Source organism: Brassica rapa, chromosome A06, assembly GCF_000309985.2.
Source record: "Brassica rapa cultivar Chiifu-401-42 chromosome A06, CAAS_Brap_v3.01, whole genome shotgun sequence".
NCBI lineage: Eukaryota > Viridiplantae > Streptophyta > Magnoliopsida > Brassicales > Brassicaceae > Brassica > Brassica rapa.
In genome coordinates this window covers 7,159,707-7,185,613 of record NC_024800.2, presented here as the reverse complement: position 1 = coordinate 7,185,613, position 25,907 = coordinate 7,159,707, and the positions used below count along the sequence as shown (strand labels likewise).

The 25,907-nt window shown below is 36.0% G+C and overlaps 1 protein-coding gene and 2 pseudogenes across 1 annotated transcript; 2 read left to right on the top strand and 1 right to left on the bottom strand.

The window, feature by feature from the left end:
- Positions 1 to 4,246: 4,246 nt before the first annotated feature.
- On the top strand, positions 4,247 to 5,825 carry LOC117125926 (annotated as a pseudogene).
- Positions 5,826 to 10,981: 5,156 nt separating this feature from the next.
- LOC117125794 (histone-lysine N-methyltransferase, H3 lysine-9 specific SUVH7-like) lies at positions 10,982 to 16,042 on the bottom strand. The gene is made up of 2 exons (XM_033272217.1): positions 14,706 to 16,042; positions 10,982 to 13,956 (listed from the first exon to the last, which is right to left on the bottom strand). The coding sequence occupies exon 2, from the start codon at positions 13,940 to 13,942 to the stop codon at positions 11,693 to 11,695; it is 2,250 nt and encodes a 749-aa protein (XP_033128108.1). The 5' UTR covers positions 13,943 to 13,956; positions 14,706 to 16,042; the 3' UTR covers positions 10,982 to 11,692.
- A 677-nt stretch (positions 16,043 to 16,719) lies between these two features.
- On the top strand, positions 16,720 to 19,002 carry LOC117125802 (annotated as a pseudogene).
- Positions 19,003 to 25,907: the final 6,905 nt, after the last annotated feature.

Genomic DNA, 25,907 nt, shown 5'->3' with positions numbered 1-25,907 from the left:
CTCCTCTTCGGTTATCATCGAGTCAAAACTGGGACAAAATATTTTGTCGTCGGGATTATGGGGTTTCAGCGTTCTTCACAGGCGTCTTGGCGCTCTTCGAACCCTTTGTCGGGCCCGTCCTCTTTTAAGAGGATCGCTACTCGGAGCAGCATCATCATCAGCCAAAGAGTCGTGGTTGGAGTCATCGTATGGTACAATATGCTTGGATCTGTGGCCATTAGAGGAGGATGAGGGAGATGATGTGTTGTGAGTTTCATCATTGTGACCAGATACAACCACTTCATTGTTGGGATGAGAGGTTTCCATCTTCTTCTTGGACGGCTTTGAATTCTTTGAACCTTTTGGTCGGCCTCGTCTCTTTTGATAGGACACCATGTTGGGATCGACAGCAGCAGTTTGGATTCATCAGATGGTGAAATGAAGTGAGTGGTGTGGCCAGTAATAGAGGTTTGATAGGGTGTTTGGTGTGTTGTAGTTTTCCGCCTCATTAGCAGGCTGAAGCGGTGAGGCTTGAAGAATGGAGGTGGTGTTGTGTAAGAGGTCTCGTCATCAACAGTTTGAAGTGGTGTGTAACCACTTGAGAAGTTGGTGATGGGATGTTCCTCCATGTGATGGTTATCATCGTCAGCAAGCTCCTCGAATTAGATAGCTGAATGGTGTAGCTTCGATTGGAGTAGACTCATCCATTGTTAAAATATGTCCTGCATTAAGAAAAAAAATGATCAAAAGTACATAATCATTAAACAACCGCATAACTATAACTATTAATATTTTGAAGTCATCGTGAATCATATCTAAGACTAAAAAACCACTAAATCTCATTTTGTTCTAATCTAAGTGATAAATGCTTAGAGAAAATATTATCAAAACAAATAGCAGTACATATATAAAATCATAACACAAACGTCAAATTTACTTATTGAGAAAATACAATTTCAATAAACTTATTTTTTTCTTATAAAAAAAGTAATATTTTTCAAAAAAAAAATCTATTTTTTTCTTATTTTTTTTAATCAAATCTTATTATTCTTTACAATCTCAAAACTTCAAGAATAAAAGACTAGAAAATGATCGTTAGGGTCTACTGAAAAAACAGAACAAGTTCAATGTTCGGTCTTATCTTCACAATATTTGAACCGCATAATAACTAAACTACATACCAACATATTCAGATCTGAGTTATATAGTGAACACCAGATGTATTAACGATAGTCCTTTCATTTTGCTTTTTATTTTCTTAAAAATAAAGGATATATAGTCAATGGTAGGATGATTATTAAAACTAAAATATAGTGATAAGAAAAATTAATCTGAAAATTGAATTTAATCGTATCTTACAAAATATAGTCTCAATGATAAATCACCAAAATAAATACACATAAAATAAACAAAAGAGATATGTAAATTCTATAACAAGTTCAACACTTGAACTATATATTAACACGTACCTTTGAAAGACAAGAAATAATGAGAAGTAGCCCAGCTTTCAAAAGAAAAGAAGAAACAAGAGAGATCGGTGAATAGAGAAACAGGAAAAACTATACTGATAGAATATGTTGAAGTAACAAATAGTATACTGATTATTGATAGTTGGTAGTGAAGAACAGCACAAGAGAGAAGCCTCTATTTAAAAGGATTTCAACATGATAGGGGTTGTCTACAAGAAGAATAAGAGCCTTTAGATCTAGCTTAATTCATCTTAACCGTCTAGAATTTTGACTCATAAACAACCTTAGATTTTTTTTGTATTATTCATTGAATCTAATAATAGCCATTAATGGTATTACCAGTTTGCCTTAAAAACTTTTTGACTTGAACATAAAAAATCTTTTTCTTCCATTTTAAATAAGAATAATATAACATATATCTATATATAACTTTCAAATCTGAATGGTTTTGAGATAAACTTTCAAAAATTACCAAACTTCTGACTGTTCTTTTGTTTTGAGTCATTGAATTAAAAAAAAATCTGTTTCACATACATGTTTGAGAAATTTGTTGTTATTACTAGTATAGTATCATATCTAGCAAATTCATTATACGCAATAACGTTTAGATAGAAACGTAGAACATGAATAATGGAAAAAGTCAATATCCCAAAGCAGTAGTTTGTGGCACAGTACTATAATCTGAAGCACCTATTTACAATTCTTTTTTCTTCATAGTCATGAGTTTGTACACATACAATTACAGTATATGTTTTTAACGTTACACATACACTCAAACCTAATAATATTTTTTTGATCTCGAAGGATCTCTCATATTCTTAGTTAATTATTTAAGAAAGCCATTACAACGAACCAATACACATTTTTACACACAAGTTGTATACTAGAGATATATATATTCTGAAATCTGATATGTATATACAACAAATTTTAGAAATAAAATTTCCAACAGCTTCAAATGTAAAACTGACACTCGCATATTGCTGGAGAGATAGATAATGGATAATAATTTGCCAAGAACACAACAAGAATTTGTTTTTTTTTCTTCGTTGATAAAGAGAAACAAAGCATGTCGAAAAACAAAATTAACATAAACAATAATCAATTAGATGAATCATTCTAGAAAAATACAACCAGTACATGATATCCCTTATATATATATATTTGAGAAGCATTGCAACATTTTTTGTAACCACGTGTCATCATTAGAATGATTTTTAGAATCCTTAGACAAATATGTTGGTCCATCTAAATATATAATAAGCTTTTTATCAAATCACAATAAATACATTATTAATGTGCTTCATTATTTCCTTAAATAAGATTACAGAATTACCTAATGTGGTTAACGTATATATGACAATTAATAATTTTGAATAATAAAGATTTGATAAAAATAAGTGTGTATTATAATTATATTTGTTTAATTTTAAGCTATTAAAAAAATAAACAATCATACTACCATATAATAAAATTTTTAAAAAAATATTTATATATTATATTTTGAATTTTTAAAAATGAGTATAAATTACTAAAACTGTTAAAAGTTTCACATTCAAATTTTGTGATCTATGATTTAAAACTTTTGTTATGACATGATACAAATAATTTAAAAATATATATAAGTTGAAAGTCTCATTTAATAAGTATCAAAAATAAAAGATATATAAATATATGTATAATTTTTAAATTAAACTATATGTCATATAAAAATACATAAATATCTTAATTTTGAAATTTACTTTGAACATTTTTTTGATAAAAATTTGAAAAAATATTGACAATTAATTTCTTAAAATATTATAAATTACTTAAACCATTAATCTCACAGTGAAAATTTTGTTATCACTAATTTAGACTTTTGCTATAGCAGATACAAATGATAAAAATAAATATGAGCAAAAAGCATCATCTAATAAATATTAATATTAAAAATATACCATATATATAGTTAATATCATTTAAATTTAATTATATATCATATAAAATAGAAAAATATTTTTTCGATTTATAAAATTTATTTATATGTTCGCACCAATTTAATTATATTAGTAGTAGATAATGAATTTTTAATTATTCAATATATATTTATTATTTCATAATATTTTATAAACATATAATATAAAATAATTTATATATATAATGTTCATCCCGTGCAAGGCGCGGTCTTAACCTAGTATAGAAGTATTACAGGAGAAACAATTTTTAAAAGCTGTCGAGAAGTACAAGCGCAAACACATGCGCTAAGCCGCTAAGATGCTGAAATGCACGCGTACTAAAACACACGTATTGTCTTTACTAAAATGCAAACTCATGCATCTATATATATTAGCTGGGATTCAAACTAAATTTGTCATCCAACTGTAGACCAGATATAGCATTCAAATGATTTTCTTAACGTAGGTCAATTTGGATGAAGTTCAAAGGAGTTGGATGAATAAATCACTGTATGGAATTAATATTTTAAAATTTAACTCCTCATCAAGAGATCAAAAAACATGTCAATATTTGTCATCAATGGAAAGAGTATCAAATCCAAAGAAGACTAATACCCTCAGGTTCCGCAAACCGCATGATGAACACCAGAACAAACTCAGAGGATAACCCGCAAAGCAAAACAAAAACATCGTGTTAATTATATTCTTTTTAGAAGCCTAACAAGACCATGATTTGCAACAGACAAGGAAAGTAAACTCTATAATTAACTCCAGTTGGCCTTCTACACTATTTCCGAGGAGAATTTCTGATCCTCCCTCACAGTCCTCCGAGCTAAAAAAACCCTAGAGAAACCCTAAGAAATGTCTACAGGAGGTGGAGGTGAAAAAAGTACGGTTCAGATTTTCAAAAAAATGTCACAATTTGCTTACGCAATTGATGAAGCATGAGGATGGATGGGTGTTCAATGTCCCAGTTGATGCTAAAGGGTTTGGTTTGCATGATTACCACACCATTGTTAAGGAGCCTATGGATTTGGGTACAGTGAAGGCTAAGCTAGGGGAAGGTTTGTATGAGTCGCCGTTGGATTTTGCTGAAGATGTTAGACTTAATTTACTTTTAACAATGCGATTTTTTGGAATCCTGTTGGGCATGAGGTGCATAGTATGGCTAAGTTTCTGTTGAGCATGTTTGAGGAGAAATGGGTTCCTATCGAACTGCAGTATCATAATCTTCACCGGGAGATCAAACCGGCTAGTGTTGTAGAGCCTTTACCAGCTCCTACACCTTCCTCCGTCTCTTCGGCCTGTGGTGCTTGAGGATAGGACTTTGTAGATTTCTGAATCTATGACAACACCGTTGGAACCTGAAATCGTCACTGCTGCCCTCGAGAAGCCTGAAGGAGATGAGGAGGCGCCTGTTGATGTTAGGGACCTGAAGATGGATGAGAAACGGAGACTCAGTGAAGAGCTTCAGGACTTGCCTTATGATAAACTAGAGACAGTTGTTCAGATTGTGAAGAAGAGTAATCCGGAGCTCTCTCAACAGGATGATGAGATTGAGCTGGATATTGACAGTCTTGACATCCAAACGCTTTGGGAGCTTTATAGTTTTGTGACTGGGTATAAGGAGAACTTGAGCAATAAAAAGGAGGAGGATCAGGGTTTTGGTTCAGAAAGAGATGCTGAATCTGCTCACAACATTATCCAAGAACCGGTAAAGATTTCTTTCCATAGCCAAATGTTATTTATTTCAGGTCTTTATTGATTTTGGCTCATTATCATTGTTTCAGGCAACTGGCACCGAAAGATCGAGAGTTACTGAATCAGGTAAGGTTTTAGGTCACTAGCTCATACCAAATTCGGATGTTATTAATTAGTATTTATTTACACACAACAAAGGAATAACAAATGATTATTTCTAACCAGGGAAAGCTATTCGCATGTCTTCTTCTCCTGTTCGGCAAGAAAACAAGGCAGGTGGATCAAGTAGTTCTAACAGTTCCAGCAGTGACTCGGGATCTAGCTCTAGTGGTAAATGTTGAAACTCTGTGTCAGCTCTTTTTATCACACCTTTATCAGCATCACTACTCACATCAATCTTCTTTTTTGTTCTGCAGATTCTGACAGTGACAGCTCCTCTGGACGTGGATCAGATACTGGTAATTAGAGCTGACAAGTCAAGATAGTGTTTAGCTTTAGAATCAGAGCCGTCATGTTATTTTCTAAGTCGATGACTTTGCCCCAATTGGATTGTTTTCTGTATTAGGATGTTTTACTGTACAGAAGAATGAACTGTAGATGTCTTCCTCTAATCAACATGCTTGTTCCCTGCGTCTTAAGTGGAACAAATCAATTGTTTAGAGCAGTAAAGGAAACTAGAAGGGGCATTAAGAAGAATTTAATGTTTTTCATATTAGAAGAAACAGATTGGTTCTTGGTATCATATTGTTCAAACTTTAAAGCATCACATGACAGTCAAGCCTGCATAGAAGGTGTCTCAATCGTCTGATGCAAATGGCAGGTTTGACCCTGAGTTTTTAGGGTCCGGAGATGTTGTCGCATGTTTCTTACTGTTCGTCACATCAACACCCATGTCTGCATCTCCAAACCATATTGCAAGCTGCTCATATTCCTTCTATCTTATGCTTTACGAAGTTAAAGCATCCATTATCTTTTGTCTGATGATTATGGTAAACAAGAAACATAAGAGAGAGAGAGAGAGAGAGAGAGAGAGAGAGAGAGAGAGAGAGAGAGAGAGAGAGAGAGGACCTTGAATGATCTGAGCTGCCTAATCCTATCACGAGCTGCATAAAGCAAATTGTCGTCAAAATCTGAGGGGTCTTCACGAAATGTCATGTCGTACAAATGGAGCAGCATCAAAGTCTTCGATGAAGAACTCATCTTGAAACGTAACACCAAATCCCAAATAAATACCTTTCTGAACCAAAACCATCACAACAACACAGAACCAATAATGAAATAATAGTACAAGTACTTTTCTCTTTAATTAAAAATAAAATATCCATCTTTTTATTGAGACACAACAAAATATACATCTATTGGATTAACTTAAACATGATTTGAATTTCTTATGATATAAATCTAACTGATAATGAAATAACATAAGTAAACAATATGTTTAAAAACTTAAATAAGTTTTTTTTATTATTATTAATAAATTAAAAAGAAACACAAGACCATAATAATCAAAACAACAGAAAAAACAACAACAATAATGATAAAAAGTTCAACATCACTCAAAAGAACCATGACAGAGACCCAAACTACATAAGCAAACCCTTTTACCTCTAAAAATCATGTTTTGATCCTCATCAACCTCTCCAGTATCATAAGACATTCCATTACGTCGGCCTCGCCCTCTTTTGATGGGACCTATGCTGGGATCGACATCAACAGTGTTGGATTCATCAGATGGTGAAAAAAAACTAAGTGGTGTGGCTATTAATATAGGTGAGAGCAGGGGCGGATGGAAGTACGGCCGTACGGGGTCACGTACCCCTACTGATTTTTATTATTTTCTTTGATAGTTTAATTTAATTTATTAAATATCATTAGTTTAGTGAAGAAAAATGTAAAAGTGCCCCCATCAAAAATATTTTTTGGTGTTTATAATTTGGTGCCCCAATTAAAAACTTTTCTAGATTCGCCCCTGGGTGAGAGGGTGTTGGTGTGTTGTAGTTTTCGTCATTAGCAGGTTGAAGCGGTGAGGCTTGAGAAATGGGAGGTGTTGTTGTGTAAGGGATCTCATACAACGGTTTGGACTTTGGAGTGGTGTACCACTTGGTGATGAGATGTTCTCCATCTGATGGTTATCATCGTCAGCAAAGCTCGGGATTAGATAGCTGAATGGTGTAGCTTCGATTGGAGTAGACCCATCAACTGCAAAAGTAAATACTGCATTAAGAAAAAAATAATGATCAAAAGTTCATAATCATTAAACAATCACATAACTATGACTATTAATGTTCTGAAGTCAATCGTAATCATATCTAAGACTAAAACAACCACTAAATCTCATTTTTATTCTAATCTCAGTGCTAAATGCTTAGAAAAAATATTATCAAAACAAATAACACTACATATATAAAATCATAACACAAACATCAAATTTAATTTTTGAGAAAATTACAATTTCAATAAACTTCTCTTATATATAAAAAAAATTCCCACAAAAAATCTTATTCTTTTCTTATTTTGTCTTTTTATCAAGTCTACTTTTTCTATACAAAATTTTTTTTCTCATTTTGTCTATTTATTATCAAGTCCTATTTTCCTTTTCAATCTCAAAACTTGAAAAATAAAAAACTAGAAATGACTTATATTAATTGGCTTAACTTAAACATGATTTAGATTTTTATGATAGAAATCTAACTGATAATGAAATAACATAAGTAAAAAATATGATAAAATATTTAAATACTTTTTTATTCTTAATGATTAAAAGGAAACACACGACCATAATAATCAAAACCACAACAAAAAAAAAATACGACAACAATAATAATAAGAAATTCAACCTCACTCAAAAGAACCATGACATTTTTCCAAACCACATAAGCAAACCCTTTTACCTCTAAAAGCCCTGCTTCCATCTTCATCAACCTCTCCAGTATCATAAGACATTCCATAATCATACCTCAACTCTGTCAACAGAGGTATATGCCTCTTTGCAAAAAACGCAATACGAACCGAAGGTAGGCCATCCTTTTCAAACTCAACAGGCTGCCACATAGCGTTAGCCGAGCAGCTATGGTTCATGAACCGTCTAACGTTACCAATTGATCTCGCACTGACAAAGATTTCCGACCTAAGTTTATAAACTTCAGAGACTTCGTCCCAACAGTCTTCACCCACAACTTCCGGTTCATAGTTCCTCCTAAAGTTTTTGTAAACACGAGAAGTACATGACATAGCGAGTTTTTTTTAGTTGTTAGCTTGAGAAAAACACAAGACTATCCTATAAAAAATCAACTAATTAACCTTGCATATAACTATAACCATTAATGTTCTAAAGTCAATCGTGAATCATATCTAAGACTAAAACAACCACTAAATCTCCCTTTTATTCTAATCTCAGCGATAAATGCTTAGAGAAATATTATCAAAACAAATAGCACTACATAAAATTATAACACAAACATCAAATTTACGTTTTTAGAAAATTACAATTTCAATAATCTTCTTTTATATTAAAAATATTTTTCTAAAAACAAATCTTATCTTTTCTTCTTATTTTGTCTTTTTCATCAAGTCTATTTTTCTATAAAAAATATTATTTTCTTCTTATATTATCTATTTTATCAGGTCCTATTTTTCTTTTCAATCTAAGAACCCGAAGAATAAAAGACTAGAAATGACTTATATTAATTGGCTTAACTTAAACATGATTTGGATTTCTTATGGTACAAATCTAACTGATAATGAAATAACATAAGTAAACAATATGATTAAATACTTAAATAAGTTTTTTATTCTTAATGATAAAAAGGAAACAAAAGACCATAATCATCAAAACAACAACAAAAAAGCAAAAGACAACAACAATAATAATAAGAAATTCAACCTCACTCAAAAGAACCATGACAGTTTACCGAACCACATAAGCAAACCCTTTATACCTCTAACAACCATTCTTCCATCTTCATCAACCTCTCAAGTATCATAAGACATTCCATAATCATACCTCAACTCTGTCAACAGAAGCATATGTCTCTTTCCAAAAAATGCCATACAAACTGAAGGTTGACCATCCTTTTCAAACTCAACAGTCTGCCACATAACGTTAGCCGAGCAGCTATGGTTCATGAACCGACTAATGTTACCAATCAATCTCGCACCGACCAAGATTTCCGACCGAAGTGTATAAACTTCAGAGACTTCATCCCACAGTCTTCACCCACAAGTTCCGGTTCATAGTTACACCTAAAGTTTTTGTAAACTCGAGAAGTACATGACATAACAAGTTTTTTTGAATTGTTAGCTTGAGAAAAATACAAGACTATCATATAAAAAAAATCACTAATTAACCTTGCATATAACTATAACTATTAACCAAGGTTTTGAAAACTGGACCGGCCGGTCGAACCGGTCTGACTGTGACTCGTTAAAGAAGCCGAGTTCGGTTCGTTTAAACCCCGGATTTGAGAAAACCCGTGAAACCGGCTAAAATTCGGTGATCATATTCAACTTCAAAACACGGTTCTACATAAATCAACATATAATTAATGTATTTTCAATTTTTATTAAAATTTAATATTTCATAATTAATGTTTAATTTTTACTATTTAATTGGCTTTCGCTTGATTCTATTTTAAGTTTAAAAAATCTATTTTTGACTCTCATATTTTATTCTCATTTTGCTATATTCATATAATTTAAGAGATTTAGTTGTAAAAATAAATAAATATGTAATTTAAACAGTCACTCATTTGTTTTTTTGTTATCAATTTTAGTTGATATAGTATTCACTTGTATATATAAATATACTTATGGTTATTGTTTATTATCTAATTAATAAAAGAGAACATAGAACACATTATATGTAGAACTACATTTTATAAATATATGATTATTTAGATTTACTTATTTTTAAATAGAAAACCCGGTTCGACCGGTTACACGGGTCCAACCACTTAACCAGTAGCTTTACCGAGTCGGTATCCGGTATGGTTTTAAAAATATTGCTATTAATGTTCTGAAGTGAGTCGTGAATCATATCTAAGATTTAAATAACCACCAAATCTCCTTTGATTCTAATCTCAATGATAAATGCTTAATGAAATATTATAAAAACAAATAGCACTACATATATAAAATTATAAACCAAACATCAAATTTACTTTTTTAGAATATTACAATTTCAATAATCTTCTTTTTTTTATTATAAAAAAATATTTTTCTAAAAAAATCTTATTTTGTTCTTTGTTATTTTGTCTTTTTATCAAGTCAATTTTTCTATAAAAAATCTTATTTTTTTTTTATTTTGTCTTTTTTTTTATCAAGTCCTATTTTTCTTTTCAATCTCAAAGCTCGAAGAATAAAAGACTAGAAATGACTTATATTAATTGGCTTAACTTAAAAATGATTTGGATTTCTTATGATACAAATCTAACTGTTAATGAAATAACGTAAGTAAACAATATGATTAAATACTTAAATAAATTTTTTATTCTTAATGATTAAGAGGAAACACAAGACCATAATAATCAAAACAACAACAAAAAAGAAAAGACAACAACAATAATAATAAGAAATCCAACCTCACTCAAAAGAACCACGATAGTTTTCCGAACCACATAAGCAAACCCTCTTACCTCTAAAACCCATGCTTCCATCTTCATCAACATCTCCATTATCATAAGACATTCCATAATCATACCTCAACTCTGCCAAGGGAGGTATATGCCACTTTGCAAAAACAATACGAACCAAAGGTTGGCCATCCTTTTCAAACTCAACAGGCTGCCACATAACGTTAGCCGAGCAGCTATGGTTCATAACCGACTAATATTAGCAATCACTCTCGCACTGACTAAGATTTCCGACCGAAGTTTATAAACTTAAGAGGCTTCGTCCCAACAGTCTTCAACCACAAGTTCGGGTTCATAGTTCCACCTAAATTTTTTGTAAACTCGAGAAGTTCAAGACATGACGAGTTTAATTGTTAGCTTGAGAAAAACACAAGACTATAATATAAAAAATCAACTAATTAACCTTCCATATACTATAACTATTAATGTTCTGAAGTCAATCGTGAATCATATCTAAAACTAAAACAACCACTAAATCTCTTTTTTATTCTAATCTCAGTGATAAATGCTTAGACAAAATATTATCAAAACAAATAGCACTACATATATAAAATCATAACACAAACATCAAATTTACTTTTTTTTGAGAAAATTACAATTTCAATAAACTTCTTTTTTGCGAAATAATATTTTTCTGAAAAAATATTTTGTTTCTTCTTATTTTGTCTTTTCTATCGTCTATTTTTCTTAAAAGATCTTTTTTTTTCTTATTTTATCTTTTTATCAAGTCTTATTTTTTTTTTCAATCTCAAAACTTGAAGGATAAAAGACTAGAAATGACTTAAATTAATTGGTTTAACTTAAACATGATTTGGATTTCTTATGATACAAATCTAACAGATAATGAAATAACATACACTATGATTAAAAACTTAAGTAAGTTTTTTATTCTTAGGGATTAAAAGGAAACACAAGACCACAATAATCAAAACAACAGATAAAAAGACAACAACAATAATAATAAAAATGTTCAACCTCACTCAAAAGAACCACGACAATTTTCCGAACCACACAAGCAAGCCCTTTTACCTGTAAAAACCCTGCTTCCACCTTCATCAACCTCTCCAGTATCATAAGACATTCCATAATCGTATCTCAACTCTGTCAACGGAGGTATATGTCTCTTTGCAAAAAAGGCAATACGAACCAAAGGTTGGCCATCCTTTTCAAACTCAACAGGCTGCCACATAACGTTAGCCAAGCAGCTATGGTTCATGAACCGACTAACGTTACCAAAAGCTCTGGCACTGACCAATATTTCCGACCGAAGTTTATAAACTTCAGAGACTTCGTCCCAACAGTCTTCACCCACAAGTTCCGGTTCGTAGTTCCACCTAAACCTTTTGTAAACTCGAGAGGTGTCGAAGACGTACTCGTCGTCTTCTTCAATCTCATCTCTTCTCTTAGCTGTGCCAACCAACTCGCAGATAAAAGTCCCGGCTCGTATGGGCTCCCACGAACGTAACCCCCAACCGCAGCTCTCCGTCTTGAACACTTCCAACCGGAGTTTCAAACCGCTTTGAGATAGCCTGTTCTTGCAGTCCGCGGGGCAAGAACAGGATTCGCCACATTCGTAAATCATCGGTTTACGATATAGTAAAATGCGGTTATCATACGGTAACTCGCCGCCATTTCTTTGAATACAAAGACACGTCGGATCTCCACATGACTGACCACCTTGACAAGTGTTGTTGCATCCAGTAGATTGATGGTTCGGAACGATCATCATACTCAAACTTTCCGAAGAGGCTCTGTAGTCGAAGTCTAGAGGCCACTCCTTGTCGTTCTCATCGATCTCGTTCACGATCGGAACTGGCAACGCCTCCAATCCAAGAGCAATATCTTCAAACACAAAACCCTTCCTCGACCGATTACTCGAACCACACTTCATCAATTCTTCAGCTAACTTCCACGTGGCGAAACCAGAAGGCTGGTCTTGTTTTCTCACGAGATTAAACTTGAATTCATCAAAGCCGGTGGTCCCTTTCTCTATCCAATAATGGGTTACCACATAGAGACCATCGTAGATATATACTTTCCCTTTTTTATCGCCCGGATCCTCTACACCTCTAATCACTCTAACTTCATTTCCTCTTTTCTGACTTGTGACCAACGCTAGGTTTCCTCTTGTAAGGTCTTGATTTCTAGGTTTACCATCCTTACACGTTCCTCCTTGCCCGGTGTATACCAAAGTATGAAGCTCGTCCGTTTTGTCGTTGTAGTGTCCTACTGATGTAACGACACTTGTTGTTAATCCTTCTGCTTCACCATCTTTCGCTAGTAGATAGTCGATACCAGCAGGCATCTGAGTGTGAAGTCCAACCAAACACATCTCTCCCCAGAAGTAGAATATATCTCCTGGTTGTACCCCCGGAACCGGACCGATTCTCTTCTTCTTGTTAGTTCTGACACCCAGATTGGTAAACCTACTGAAGGCAGTTGTGACCACAGCTTTCTCGCAGCTTATGTGGCCTAAGCGACGACAAACGGCGTTGAAACGCATCCGAACGGAGTCCACCAGATCTTCATTCCCATTTTCTTTCTCCTCTTCGGTTATCATCGAGTCAAAACTGGGACAAAATATTTTGTCGTCGGGATTATGGGGTTTCAGCTTCTTCACAGGCGTCTTGGCGCTCTTCGAACCCTTTGGTCGGCCCCGTCCTCTTTTAAGAGGATCGCTACTCGGAGCAGCATCATCATCAGCCAAAGAGTCGTGTTTGGAGTCATCGTATGGTACAATAGCTTGAAGATCTGTGGCCATTAGAGGAGGATGAGGGGAGAATGATGTGTTGTGAGTTTCATCATTGTGACCAGATACAACCACTTCATTGTTGGGATGAGAGGTTTCCATCTTCTTCTTGGACGGCTTTGAATTCTTTGAACCTTTTGGTCGGCCTCGTCCTCTTTTGATAGGACCCATGTTGGGATCGACAGCAGCAGTGTTGGATTCATCAGATGGTGAAATGAAGCTGAGTGGTGTGGCCAGTAATAGAGGTTGATAGGGTGTTGGTGTGTTGTAGTTTTCCTCATTAGCAGGCTGAAGCGGTGAGGCTTGAGGAATGGGAGGTGGTGTTGTGTAAGAGGTCTCGTCATCAACAGTTTGAAGTGGTGTAACCACTTGAGAAGTTGGTGATGGGATGTTCTCCATGTGATGGTTATCATCGTCAGCAAAGCTCGGAATTAGATAGCTGAATGGTGTAGCTTCGATTGGAGTAGACTCATCCATTGTAAAAATATGTCCTGCATTAAGAAAAAAAATGATCAAAAGTACATAATCATTAAACAACCGCATAACTATAACTATTAATATTTTGAAGTCAATCGTGAATCATATCTAAGACTAAAACAACCACTAAATCTCATTTTTGTTCTAATCTAAGTGATAAATGCTTAGAGGAAATATTATCAAAACAAATAGCAGTACATATATAAAATCATAACACAAACATCAAATTTACTTATTGAGAAAAATACAATTTCAATAAACTTATTTTTTTTTTATAAAAAAGTAATATTTTTCAAAAAAAATCTTATTTTTTTCTTATTTTTTTAATCAAATCTTATTATTCTTTACAATCTCAAAACTTCAAGAATAAAAGACTAGAAAATGATCGTTAGGGTCTACCTGAAAAAACAGAACAAGTTCAATGTTCGGTCCTATCTTCACAATATTTGAACCGCATAATAACTAAACTACATACCAACATATTCAGATCTGAGTTATAGTGAACACCAATGTATTAACGATAGTCCTTTCATTTTGCTTTTTATTTTCTTAAAAAATAAAGGATATATAGTCAATGGTAGGATGATTATTAAAACTAAAATATAGTGATAAGAAAAAATTAATCTGAAAATTGAATTTAATCGTATCTTACAAAATATAGTCTCAATGATAACATCACCAAAAATAAATACACATAAAATAAACAAAAGAGATATGTAAATTCTATAACAAGTTCAACATTGAACTATATATTAACACGTACCTTTGAAAGACAAGAAATAATGAGAAGTAGCCCAGCTTTCAAAAGAAAAGAAGAAACAAGAGAGATCGGTGAATGGAGAAACAGGAAAAACTATACTGATAGAATATGTTGAAGTAACAAATAGTATACTGATTATTGATAGTTGGTAGTGAAGAACAGCACAAGAGAGAGCCTCTATTTAAAAGGATTTCAACATGATAGGGTGTTGTCTACAAGAAGAATAAGAGCCTTTAGATCTAGCTTAATTCATCTTAACCGTCTAAGATTTTGACTCATAAACAACCTTAGATTTTTTTTGTATTATTCATTGAATCTAATAATAGCCATTAATGGTATTACCAGTTTTGCCTTAAAACTTTTTGACTTGAACATAAAAAATCTTTTTCTTCCATTTTAAATAAGAATAATATAACATATATCTATATATAACTTTCAAAATCTGAATGGTTTTGAGATAAACTTTCAAAAAATTACCAAACTTCTGACTGTTCTTTTGTTTTGAGTCATTGAATTAAAAAAAAATCTGTTTCACATACATGTTTGAGAAATTTGTTGTTATTACTAATATAGTATCATATCTAGCAAATTCATTATACGCAATAACGTTTAGATAGAAACGTAGAACATGAATAATGGAAAAAGTCAATATCCCAAGCAGTAGTTTGTGGCACAGTACTATAATCTGAAGCGCCTATTTACAATTCTTTTTTCTTCATAGTCATGAGTTTGTACACATACAATTACGGTATTGTTTTTAACATTACACATACACTCAAACCTAATAATATTTTTTTGATCTCGAAGGATCTCTCATATTCTTAGTTAATTATTTAAGAAAGCCATTACACGAACCATACACATTTTTAAGCACAAGTTGTATACTAGAGATATATATATTCTGAAATCTGATTTGTATATACAACAAATTGTAGAATAAAATTTCCAACAGCTTCAAATGTAAAACTGATACTCGCATATTGCTGGAGAGATAGATAATGGATAATAATTTGCCAAGAACACAACAAGAATTTGTTTTTTCTTTCTTCGTTGATAAAGAGAAACAAAGCATGTCGAAAAACAAAATTAACATAACAATAATCAATTAGATTAATCATTCTAGAAAAATACAACTAGTACATGATATCCCCTATATATTATTTGAGAAGCATTGCAACATTTTTTGTAACCACGTGTCATCATTAGAATGATTTTTAGAATCCTTAGACAAATATGTTGGTCTATCTAAATATATAATAAGCTTTTTATCAAATCACAATAAATACATTATTAATGTGCTTCATTATTTCCTTAAATAAGATTACAGAATTACCTAATGTGGCTAACGTATATATGACAATTAATAATTTTGAATAATAAAGATTTGATAAAAATAAGTGTGTATTATAATTATATTTGTTTAATTTTAAGCTATTAAAATAAAATAAACAATCATACTAACCATATAATAAAAAATTTTAAAAAAATATTTATATATTATATTTTGAATTTTTAAAAATGAGTATAAATTACTAAAACTGTTAAAAGTTTCACATTCAAATTTTGTGATCTATGATTTAAAACTTTTGTTATGACATGATACAAATAATTTAAAAATAATATAAGTTGAAAGTCTCATTTAATAAGTATCAAAAATAAAAGATATATAAATATATGTATAATTTTAAATTAAACTATATGTCATATAAAAATACATAAATATCTTAATTTTGAAATTTACTTTGAACATTTTTTGATAAAAAATTTGAAAAAATATTGACAACTTAATTTCTTAAAATATTATAAATTACTTAAACCATTAATCTCACAGTGAAAATTTTGTTATCACTAATTTAGACTTTTTGCTATAGCAGATACAAATGATAAAAAATAAATATGAGCAAAAAGCATCATCTAATAAATATTAATATTAAAATATACCATATATATGTTAATATCATTTAAATTTAATTATATATCATATCAAATAGAAAAAATATTTTTTCGATTTATAAAATTTATTTATATGTTCGCACCAATTTAATTATATTAGTAGTAGATAATGAATTTTTAATTATTCAATATATATTTATTATTTCATAATATTTTATAAACATATAATATATAAAATAATTTATATATATAATGTTCATCCCGTGCAAGGCGCGGGTCTTAACCTAGTATAGAAGTATTACAGGAGAAACAATTTTTAAAAGCTGTCGAGAAGTACAAGCGCAAACACATGCGCTAAGCCGCTAAGATGCTGAAATGCACGCGTACTAAAACACACGTATTGTCTTTACTAAAATGCAAACTCATGCATCTATATATATATTAGCTGGGATTCAAACTAAAATTTGTCATCCAACTGGTAGACCAGATATAGCATTCAAATGATTTTCTTAACGTAGGTCAATTTGGATGAAGTTCAAAAGGAGTTGGATGAATAAATCATTGTATGGAATTAATATTTTAAAATTTAACTCCTCATCAAGAGATCAAAAAACATGTCAATATTTGTCATCAATGGAAAGAGTATCAAATCCAAAGAAGACTAATACCCTCAGGTTCCGCAAACCGCATGATGAACACCAGAACAAACTCAGAGGATAACCCGCAAAGCAAAACAAAAACATCGTGTTAATTATATTCTTTTTAGAAGCCTAACAAGACCAATGATTTGCAACAGACAAGGAAAGTAAACTCTATAATTAACTCCAGTTGGCCTTCTACACTATTTCCGAGGAGAATTTCTGATCCTCCCTCACAGTCCTCCGAGCTAAAAAAACCCTAGAGAAACCCTAAGAAATGTCTACAGGAGGTGGAGGTGAAAAAAGTACGGTTCAGATTTTCAAAAAAATGTCACAATTTGCTTACGCAATTGATGAAGCATGAGGATGGATGGGTGTTCAATGTCCCAGTTGATGCTAAAGGGTTTGGTTTGCATGATTACCACACCATTGTTAAGGAGCCTATGGATTTGGGTACAGTGAAGGCTAAGCTAGGGGAAGGTTTGTATGAGTCGCCGTTGGATTTTGCTGAAGATGTTAGACTTAATTTACTTTTAACAATGCGATTTTTTGGAATCCTGTTGGGAATGAGGTGCATAGTATGGCTAAGTTTCTGTTGAGCATGTTTGAGGAGAAATGGGTTCCTATCGAACTGCAGTATCATAATCTTCACCGGGAGATCAAACCGGCTAGTGTTGTAGAGCCTTTACCAGCTCCTACACCTTCCTCCGTCTCTTCGGCCTGTGGTGCTTGAGGATAGGACTTTGTAGATTTCTGAATCTATGGCAACACCGTTGGAACCTGAAATCGTCACTGCTGCCCTCGAGAAGCCTGAAGGAGATGAGGAGGCGCCTGTTGATGTTAGGGACCTGAAGATGGATGAGAAACGGAGACTCAGTGAAGAGCTTCAGGACTTGCCTTATGATAAACTAGAGACAGTTGTTCAGATTGTGAAGAAGAGTAATCCAGAGCTCTCTCAACAGGATGATGAGATTGAGCTGGATATTGACAGTCTTGACATCCAAACGCTTTGGGAGCTTTATAGTTTTGTGACTGGGTATAAGGAGAACTTGAGCAATAAAAAGGAGGAGGATCAGGGTTTTGGTTCAGAAAGAGATGCTGAATCTGCTCACAACATTATCCAAGAACCGGTAAAGATTTCTTTCCATAGCCAAATGTTATTTATTTCAAGTCTTTATTGATTTTGGCTCATTATCATTGTTTCAGGCAACTGGCACCGAAAGATCGAGAGTTACTGAATCAGGTAAGGTTTTAGGTCACTAGCTCATACCAAATTCGGATGTTATTAATTAGTATTTATTTACACACAACAAAGGAATAACAAATGATTATTTCTAACCAGGGAAAGCTATTCGCATGTCTTCTTCTCCTGTTCGGCAAGAAAACAAGGCAGGTGGATCAAGTAGTTCTAACAGTTCCAGCAGTGACTCGGGATCTAGCTCTAGTGGTAAATGTTGAAACTCTGTGTCAGCTCTTTTTATCACACCTTTATCAGCATCACTACTCACATCAATCTTCTTTTTTGTTCTGCAGATTCTGACAGTGACAGCTCCTCTGGACGTGGATCAGATACTGGTAATTAGAGCTGACAAGTCAAGATAGTGTTTAGCTTTAGAATCAGAGCCGTCATGTTATTTTCTAAGTCGATGACTTTGCCCCAATTGGATTGTTTTCTGTATTAGGATGTTTTACTGTACAGAAGAATGAACTGTAGATGTCTTCCTCTAATCAACATGCTTGTTCCCTGCGTCTTAAGTGGAACAAATCAATTGTTTAGAGCAGTAAAGGAAACTAGAAGGGGCATTAAGAAGAATTTAATGTTTTTCATATTAGAAGAAACAGATTGGTTCTTGGTATCATATTGTTCAAACTTTAAAGCATCACATGACAGTCAAGCCTGCATAGAAGGTGTCTCAATCGTCTGATGCAAATGGCAGGTTTGACCCTGAGTTTTTAGGGTCCGGAGATGTTGTCGCATGTTTCTTACTGTTCGTCACATCAACACCCATGTCTGCATCTCCAAACCATATTGCAAGCTGCTCATATTCCTTCTATCTTATGCTTTACGAAGTTAAAGCATCCATTATCTTTTGTCTGATGATTATGGTAAACAAGAAACATAAGAGAGTAAGAGAGAGAGAGAGAGAGAGAGAGAGAGAGAGAGAGAGAGAGAGAGAGAGAGAGAGAGAGAGAGAGGACCTTGAATGATCTGAGCTGCCTAATCCTATCACGAGCTGCATAAAGCAAATTGTCGTCAAAATCTGAGGGGTCTTCACTGTGACAGCATATTCCTCTGATCTTATCTCTTAACGGCTCTTTTACTATTTTCATAAGATTCCCGGTTTGCATACCGGTTTACTGGTCACGTGTTAGACCTTGCCAGCATTTCCCTTTAAGTACTCTTTGTCATTTTCTTAAGAAGGTATCAATCCAAAATAACATTTCCTCTCATCTCTTTCTCTCTCTTACTCCATTATCATCATCCCTTCATCATCCTTAAGGATCTTGTACTCCAAGGTGACGCACTTCTTCCTTAAAAGCTCACCTTCTAGTCTTGATTAACATCTATCTCTAATCTCTCGGTGAGGTTACGGAAAGATATCTATCTCATTACTTTTCCTGTCTCATTTTGGTATCAGAGCAGTCGAATCCTAGGGATTTCATCATGGTGGAAACGAGAAACCAAGAAAAGACGCTCCTGGAGCTGGTCGAAGAGATCCGTACAAACCAGGAACGCCAATCTTCTGAGCTTCGTCAACGGTCTGACTCCCTCGACGACTGCTACAACAGGCTCGAACGACTGGTCTTTGAGAACCTTCTGCAGCTCCAATCAGCCGGTAAAAGACCCGTCGACGACGCTGGTGGCTCACAAATGATGGACCACACCTCCGCCGAGCCCAACAGACCCCCAGACCCACCGGATCTATTCCGTTTTCCGCAACAGCCGACCAGAGACCCTCCTCCTTCCCCAGTTACCAACGGTCTCGCTGGACGATTAACAAAAGTGGGTTTTCCCACCTTTGACGGTACAGACCTCCGCGATTGGATCTGTATCTGCGAGCAGTTCTTCGACCTAGACGGCACCACGCCGGAGCTCAAGGTCCGACTTGCTGCGATGCACCTCCGCGGAAAATCTCTCCAATGGCACCGCAACTTCATGGCGGAGCGCTTTGGGGTTTTTCCCTCTTGGACCGACTACGTGATAGCTTTATCGAGTCGCTTCAACGCCCTTTTTGACGACCCACTTGCAGATCTGGTGGCTCTTCATCAAGGCTCTGACTCTATCATCACCTATCTGGACAAGTTCGAGAACGCTAGAACTCGACTCACTCTCCCTGAGGCTCACGCTCTCAGTATATTCCTGACGAACATGAACCCACATCTTTCCCTCCATGTGCGTCAGTTCGGAGTAACCACAGTGTCTGCAGCAGCACAAATAGCTTGCCTCCACGAAACCGCCCTTGCCCACACACCCAACCGTTACCAGCGAGCTCCCTTCAATCCCTCAACAAACAAAAACCCACCCTTTAAACCTCAGAATACAACACCCATACTACCCACACCACCAAACAAACCCACCTTTATCCCCAAAAACACCAACGACAAACCCACCCGAAAATACAGTTACCAAGAGATGCAGGAGCGTCGTGCCAAAGGATTGTGTATGTTCTGTGACGAGGCATTCACACCAGGGCACCAACTCAAGCACAAACGCTCTCAGATTTTCGTTATGGACGGTGACGATGATGACGCTGAGAGTGTCGACGTAGATGATGCTGAGATCTTCCCAGACCAAACCCTCGAGGAGAATACATCCGAACCAACCCCTACCATTTCAGTGAACGCTCTCAGTGGCTCGACGACGTTCAACTGCATGAGAGTGGTTGGCCAGTATGGAAAAAGGAAGCTCTTTATCTTGATTGACCCAGGCAGTACACACAACTTTCTCGACATCAAGGTTGCCAACGAGCTGGGTTGTCGCTTAGAAGCAGTAAATCCAATGTCTGTGGCTGCTGCAAATGGGAACAACTTGGTGACAAATTTTAAATGCAGCAACTTCACTTGGACGGTTCAAAACTACACCTTTACCTCGGAGATTCGCACACTGCCTTTGGACTGCTGTGAGCTTGTACTTGGAGTCCAGTGGTTATCCACTCTTGGGCCTATCCTCTGGGACTTCCTGAACCTCAGTATGGAGTTCACTTTCAACGGTCTGCAACATCACTTGCGGGGCGTTACAAAAACGGGTTGCAAACTGATCAAAGGAGCCAGCTTGAATAAGCTTATGCTCCAACAACCACAGATAGCTTTGCTACAAGTGCGGGAGCGAGCAGCAGAGTCATCTCCGCTCTCACCAGAGTCTCTCTACTGCCATATCTCAGCGCCACAGAGTGAATTCTCCAAGGATCCAGCTCTGACACAACTACTGGAATCCTTCTCCGATGTGTTCTCCGAGCCAACTGCGCTTCCACCATTTCGCGAGGGCTTTGATCATCAGATACCCCTGCAGTCCGGTTCGAACCTTGTTAACCTACGACCCTACAGATACTCTTCTCTGCAAAAAGATGCCATTGATGAAATGCTGAAGGAGATGCTACAACAGGGTATAATACAGTGCAGCTCTAGCCCGTACGCCTCTCCCATTGTCCTAGTCAAAAAGAAAGATGGATCATGGAGACTATGTGTGGACTACAGAGGCCTCAACAACCAAACTGTTAAAGATAAATACCCAATACCTCTGCTTGAAGATCTCCTGGATGAGTTAGGTGGAGCGAAATACTTCACCAAACTGGATCTTCGCGCAGGCTTCCATCAACTACGGATGTCGCCAAGTGATGTGTACAAGACTGCCTTCAAATCTCACGCAGGCCACTACGAGTATTTGGTAATGCCTTTCGGCCTCTCTAATGCTCCATGCACATTCCAGATTCTGATGAACCATGTTTTCCAAGACATATCTGGGAAGTTCCTTTTGGTCTTCTTCGATGACATTTTGGTCTACAGCCCTGACTGGGAGTCGCACCTCCAACACCTACAGGAAGTGTTCTCCATCTTGCGACATCAACAGCTCTACCTCAAAGCTTCTAAGTGCACCTTTGGAGCGACTGAAATTGAGTATCTCGGTCACTTTATTTCAGCTGAAGGAGTAAGAACAGACCCCTCCAAGATCGCCGCTATCAAGCAATGGCCTACTCCTACCTCTGTTAAGCAACTGCGCAGTTTCCTCGGCCTTGCTAACTACTACAGACGCTTCATACGAGGGTATAGCGTTTTGTCTCGTCCTCTCACTACTCTGCTGCAGAAAGATGGTTTCCTATGGAACTCCGAAGCTGATACAGCTCTGGATAACCTCAAGTCTGCGCTTTCCTCATCTCCGGTCCTAGCACTACCAGACTTCGACAAGACGTTTGTGGTTGAAACTGATGCTAGCAACACTGGAATTGGAGCAGTCCTTATGCAGGACAACCACCCCATATGCTTCATCAGCAGAGCTCTGGGTCCAAGAAACCAAGCCCTCTCTGTCTACGAGAAAGAATTAATGGCTGTTGTCCACGCAGTCCAAGCTTGGAGCGCTTACCTTGCTCATCGACGTTTTATCATCAAAACGGATCAAAAGAGCCTCAAGTATATGGTCGAGCAAAAAGCAACAACACCATTTCAACACATGTGGCTCTCTAAGCTGATGGGGTACGACTTTGAGATCCAATACAAGTTGGGAAAAGAAAACGTGGCTGCAGATGCTCTCTCAAGGGTTTCTGGTTCGCAACTGCTACACATGACGTTGTCTCAAGCGCACCAAGGCTTCTACGACTCTCTGCGTTTGCTCTGGCAGAGTGATCCTAAGCTACGCAAGATCATATCTGAGCTGCAAGCTGACCCTAAATCCCACCCTTCTTACACCTTCATCAACGAGGAACTAAGACGCAAGGGAAAACTCGTCGTGGGGAACGATGTGAACATAAAAACACACATCTTCCGTTGGCTCCACGACTCGGCTATAGGAGGACACTCAGGCAGAGATGCAACCCTCCACAGGATCAAATCACTCTTCTTTTGGTCAAAAATGAGCCTCGAGGTGCAGAACTATGTGCGCAATTGCGATGTCTGTCAGAAGAACAAGTATGAGAATGTGGCCAAGCCGGGTCTACTGAATCCATTACCAATCCCTAACGGTGTCTGGGAGTCAGTCAGCTTAGACTTCATTGAAGGTCTCCCACAGTCTGCTGGCAAACACTGTATATTGGTGGTTATTGATAGGTTGAGCAAACAGGCTCACTTCCTAGCACTCTCCCACCCCTACACTGCTATTGAAGTTGCACAAGCCTATCTAGACAATGTGTTCAAGCTTCACGGCCTCCCTAAAGACATAATCAGCGATCGCGATCCTACATTCCTCAGTGACGTTTGGAAAGAGCTCTTCCGGGTCCATGGGGTTGATCTAAGTTACTCTACTGCCTACCATCCTCAAACTGACGGGCAGACAGAGGTAACTAATAAGACCTTGGAGACTTACCTAAGATGTATGACCGCTGAGACTCCGCAAACATGGAGCAAATGGCTCCCTCTTGCTGAATGGTGGTACAACACAACATACCACTCTGCCATCAGGAGCACACCATTCGGAATAGTCTACGGTCAACCTCCTCCTACTCATCTTCCATACCTTCCAGGTGAAAGCAAATCTGCTTTGGTTGATCGGAGCCTACAAAAACGCGAAGAGGTCATCTCTATGTTGAAGTTTCACTTGCTGCGCGCTCAGAACAGAAACAAGCAAGCTGCTGATTCTCATCGCTCTCCACGGTCCTTCACAGTGGGTAGCTATGTTTACCTGAAGCTTCAACCCTACAGGCAGAACTCACTTAAGAACAGGAAGGTACCACACAAACTATCTCCTCGCTACTATGGTCCTTTCCGTGTTCTAGACACTGTCGGGTCTGCTGCTTATCGACTGGATTTACCCGCGGGCGCAGCCATTCACAACGTATTCCATGTGAGCCAGCTGAAGCTGTGCCCAAACCCTCAAGCTGCTTCATCAGGTCTTCCTCAATTCTATGTTGATCTTGGCACTTCTAAGGAACCGGAGCAGATTTTGGAAACTAAGATGGCTAAGCGTCGTAATGCTGCTGTCACTAAGGTCCTAGTCCAATGGAAGGGTGAGACTCCTGAACAGGCCACTTGGGAATTCTACAAAGACTTCATCGCCAAGCATCCTCAATTCCATCCTTGAGGACAAGGATGATTTCAAGCAGGAGGTATTGTGACAGCATATTCCTCTGATCTTATCTCTTAACGGCTCTTTTACTATTTTCATAAGATTCCCGGTTTGCATACCGGTTTACTGGTCACGTGTTAGACCTTGCCAGCATTTCCCTTTAAGTACTCTTTGTCATTTTCTTAAGAAGGTATCAATCCAAAATAACATTTCCTCTCATCTCTTTCTCTCTCTTACTCCATTATCATCATCCCTTCATCATCCTTAAGGATCTTGTACTCCAAGGTGACGCACTTCTTCCTTAAAAGCTCACCTTCTAGTCTTGATTAACATCTATCTCTAATCTCTCGGTGAGGTTACAGAAAGATATCTATCTCATTACTTTTCCTGTCTCATTCACGAAATGTCATGTCGTACAAATGGAGCAGCATCAAAGTCTTCGATGAAGAACTCATCTTGAAACGTAACACCAAATCCCAAATAAATACCTTTCTGAACCAAAACCATCACAACAACACAGGAACCAATAATGAAATAATAGTACAAGTACTTTTCTCTTTAATTAAAAATAAAATATCCATCTTTTTATTGAGACACAACAAAATATACATCTATTGGATTAACTTAAACATGATTTGAATTTCTTATGATATAAATCTAACTGATAATGAAATAACATAAGTAAACAATATGTTTAAAAACTTAAATAAGTTTTTTTTAATTATTATTAATAAATTAAAAAGAAACACAAGACCATAATAATCAAAACAACAGAAAAAACAACAACAATAATGATAAAAAGTTCAACATCACTCAAAAGAACCATGACAGAGACCCAAACTACATAAGCAAACCCTTTTACCTCTAAAAATCATGTTTTGATCCTCATCAACCTCTCCAGTATCATAAGACATTCCATTACGTCGGCCTCGCCCTCTTTTGATGGGACCTATGCTGGGATCGACATCAACAGTGTTGGATTCATCAGATGGTGAAAAAAAACTTAGTGGTGTGGCTATTAATATAGGTGAGAGCAGGGGCGGATGGAAGTACGGCCGTACGGGGTCACGTACCCCCTACTGATTTTTATTATTTTCTTTGATAGTTTAATTTTATTTATTAAATATCATTAGTTTAGTGAAGAAAAATGTAAAAGTGCCCCCATCAAAAATATTTTTTGGTGTTTATAATTTGGTGCCCCAATTAAAAACTTTTCTAGATTCGCCCCTGGGTGAGAGGGTGTTGGTGTGTTGTAGTTTTCGTCATTAGCAGGTTGAAGCGGTGAGGCTTGAGAAATGGGAGGTGTTGTTGTGTAAGGGATCTCATACAACGGTTTGGACTTTGGAGTGGTGTACCACTTGAGAAGTTGGTGATGAGATGTTCTCCATCTGATGGTTATCATCGTCAGCAAAGCTCGGGATTAGATAGCTGAATGGTGTAGCTTCGATTGGAGTAGACCCA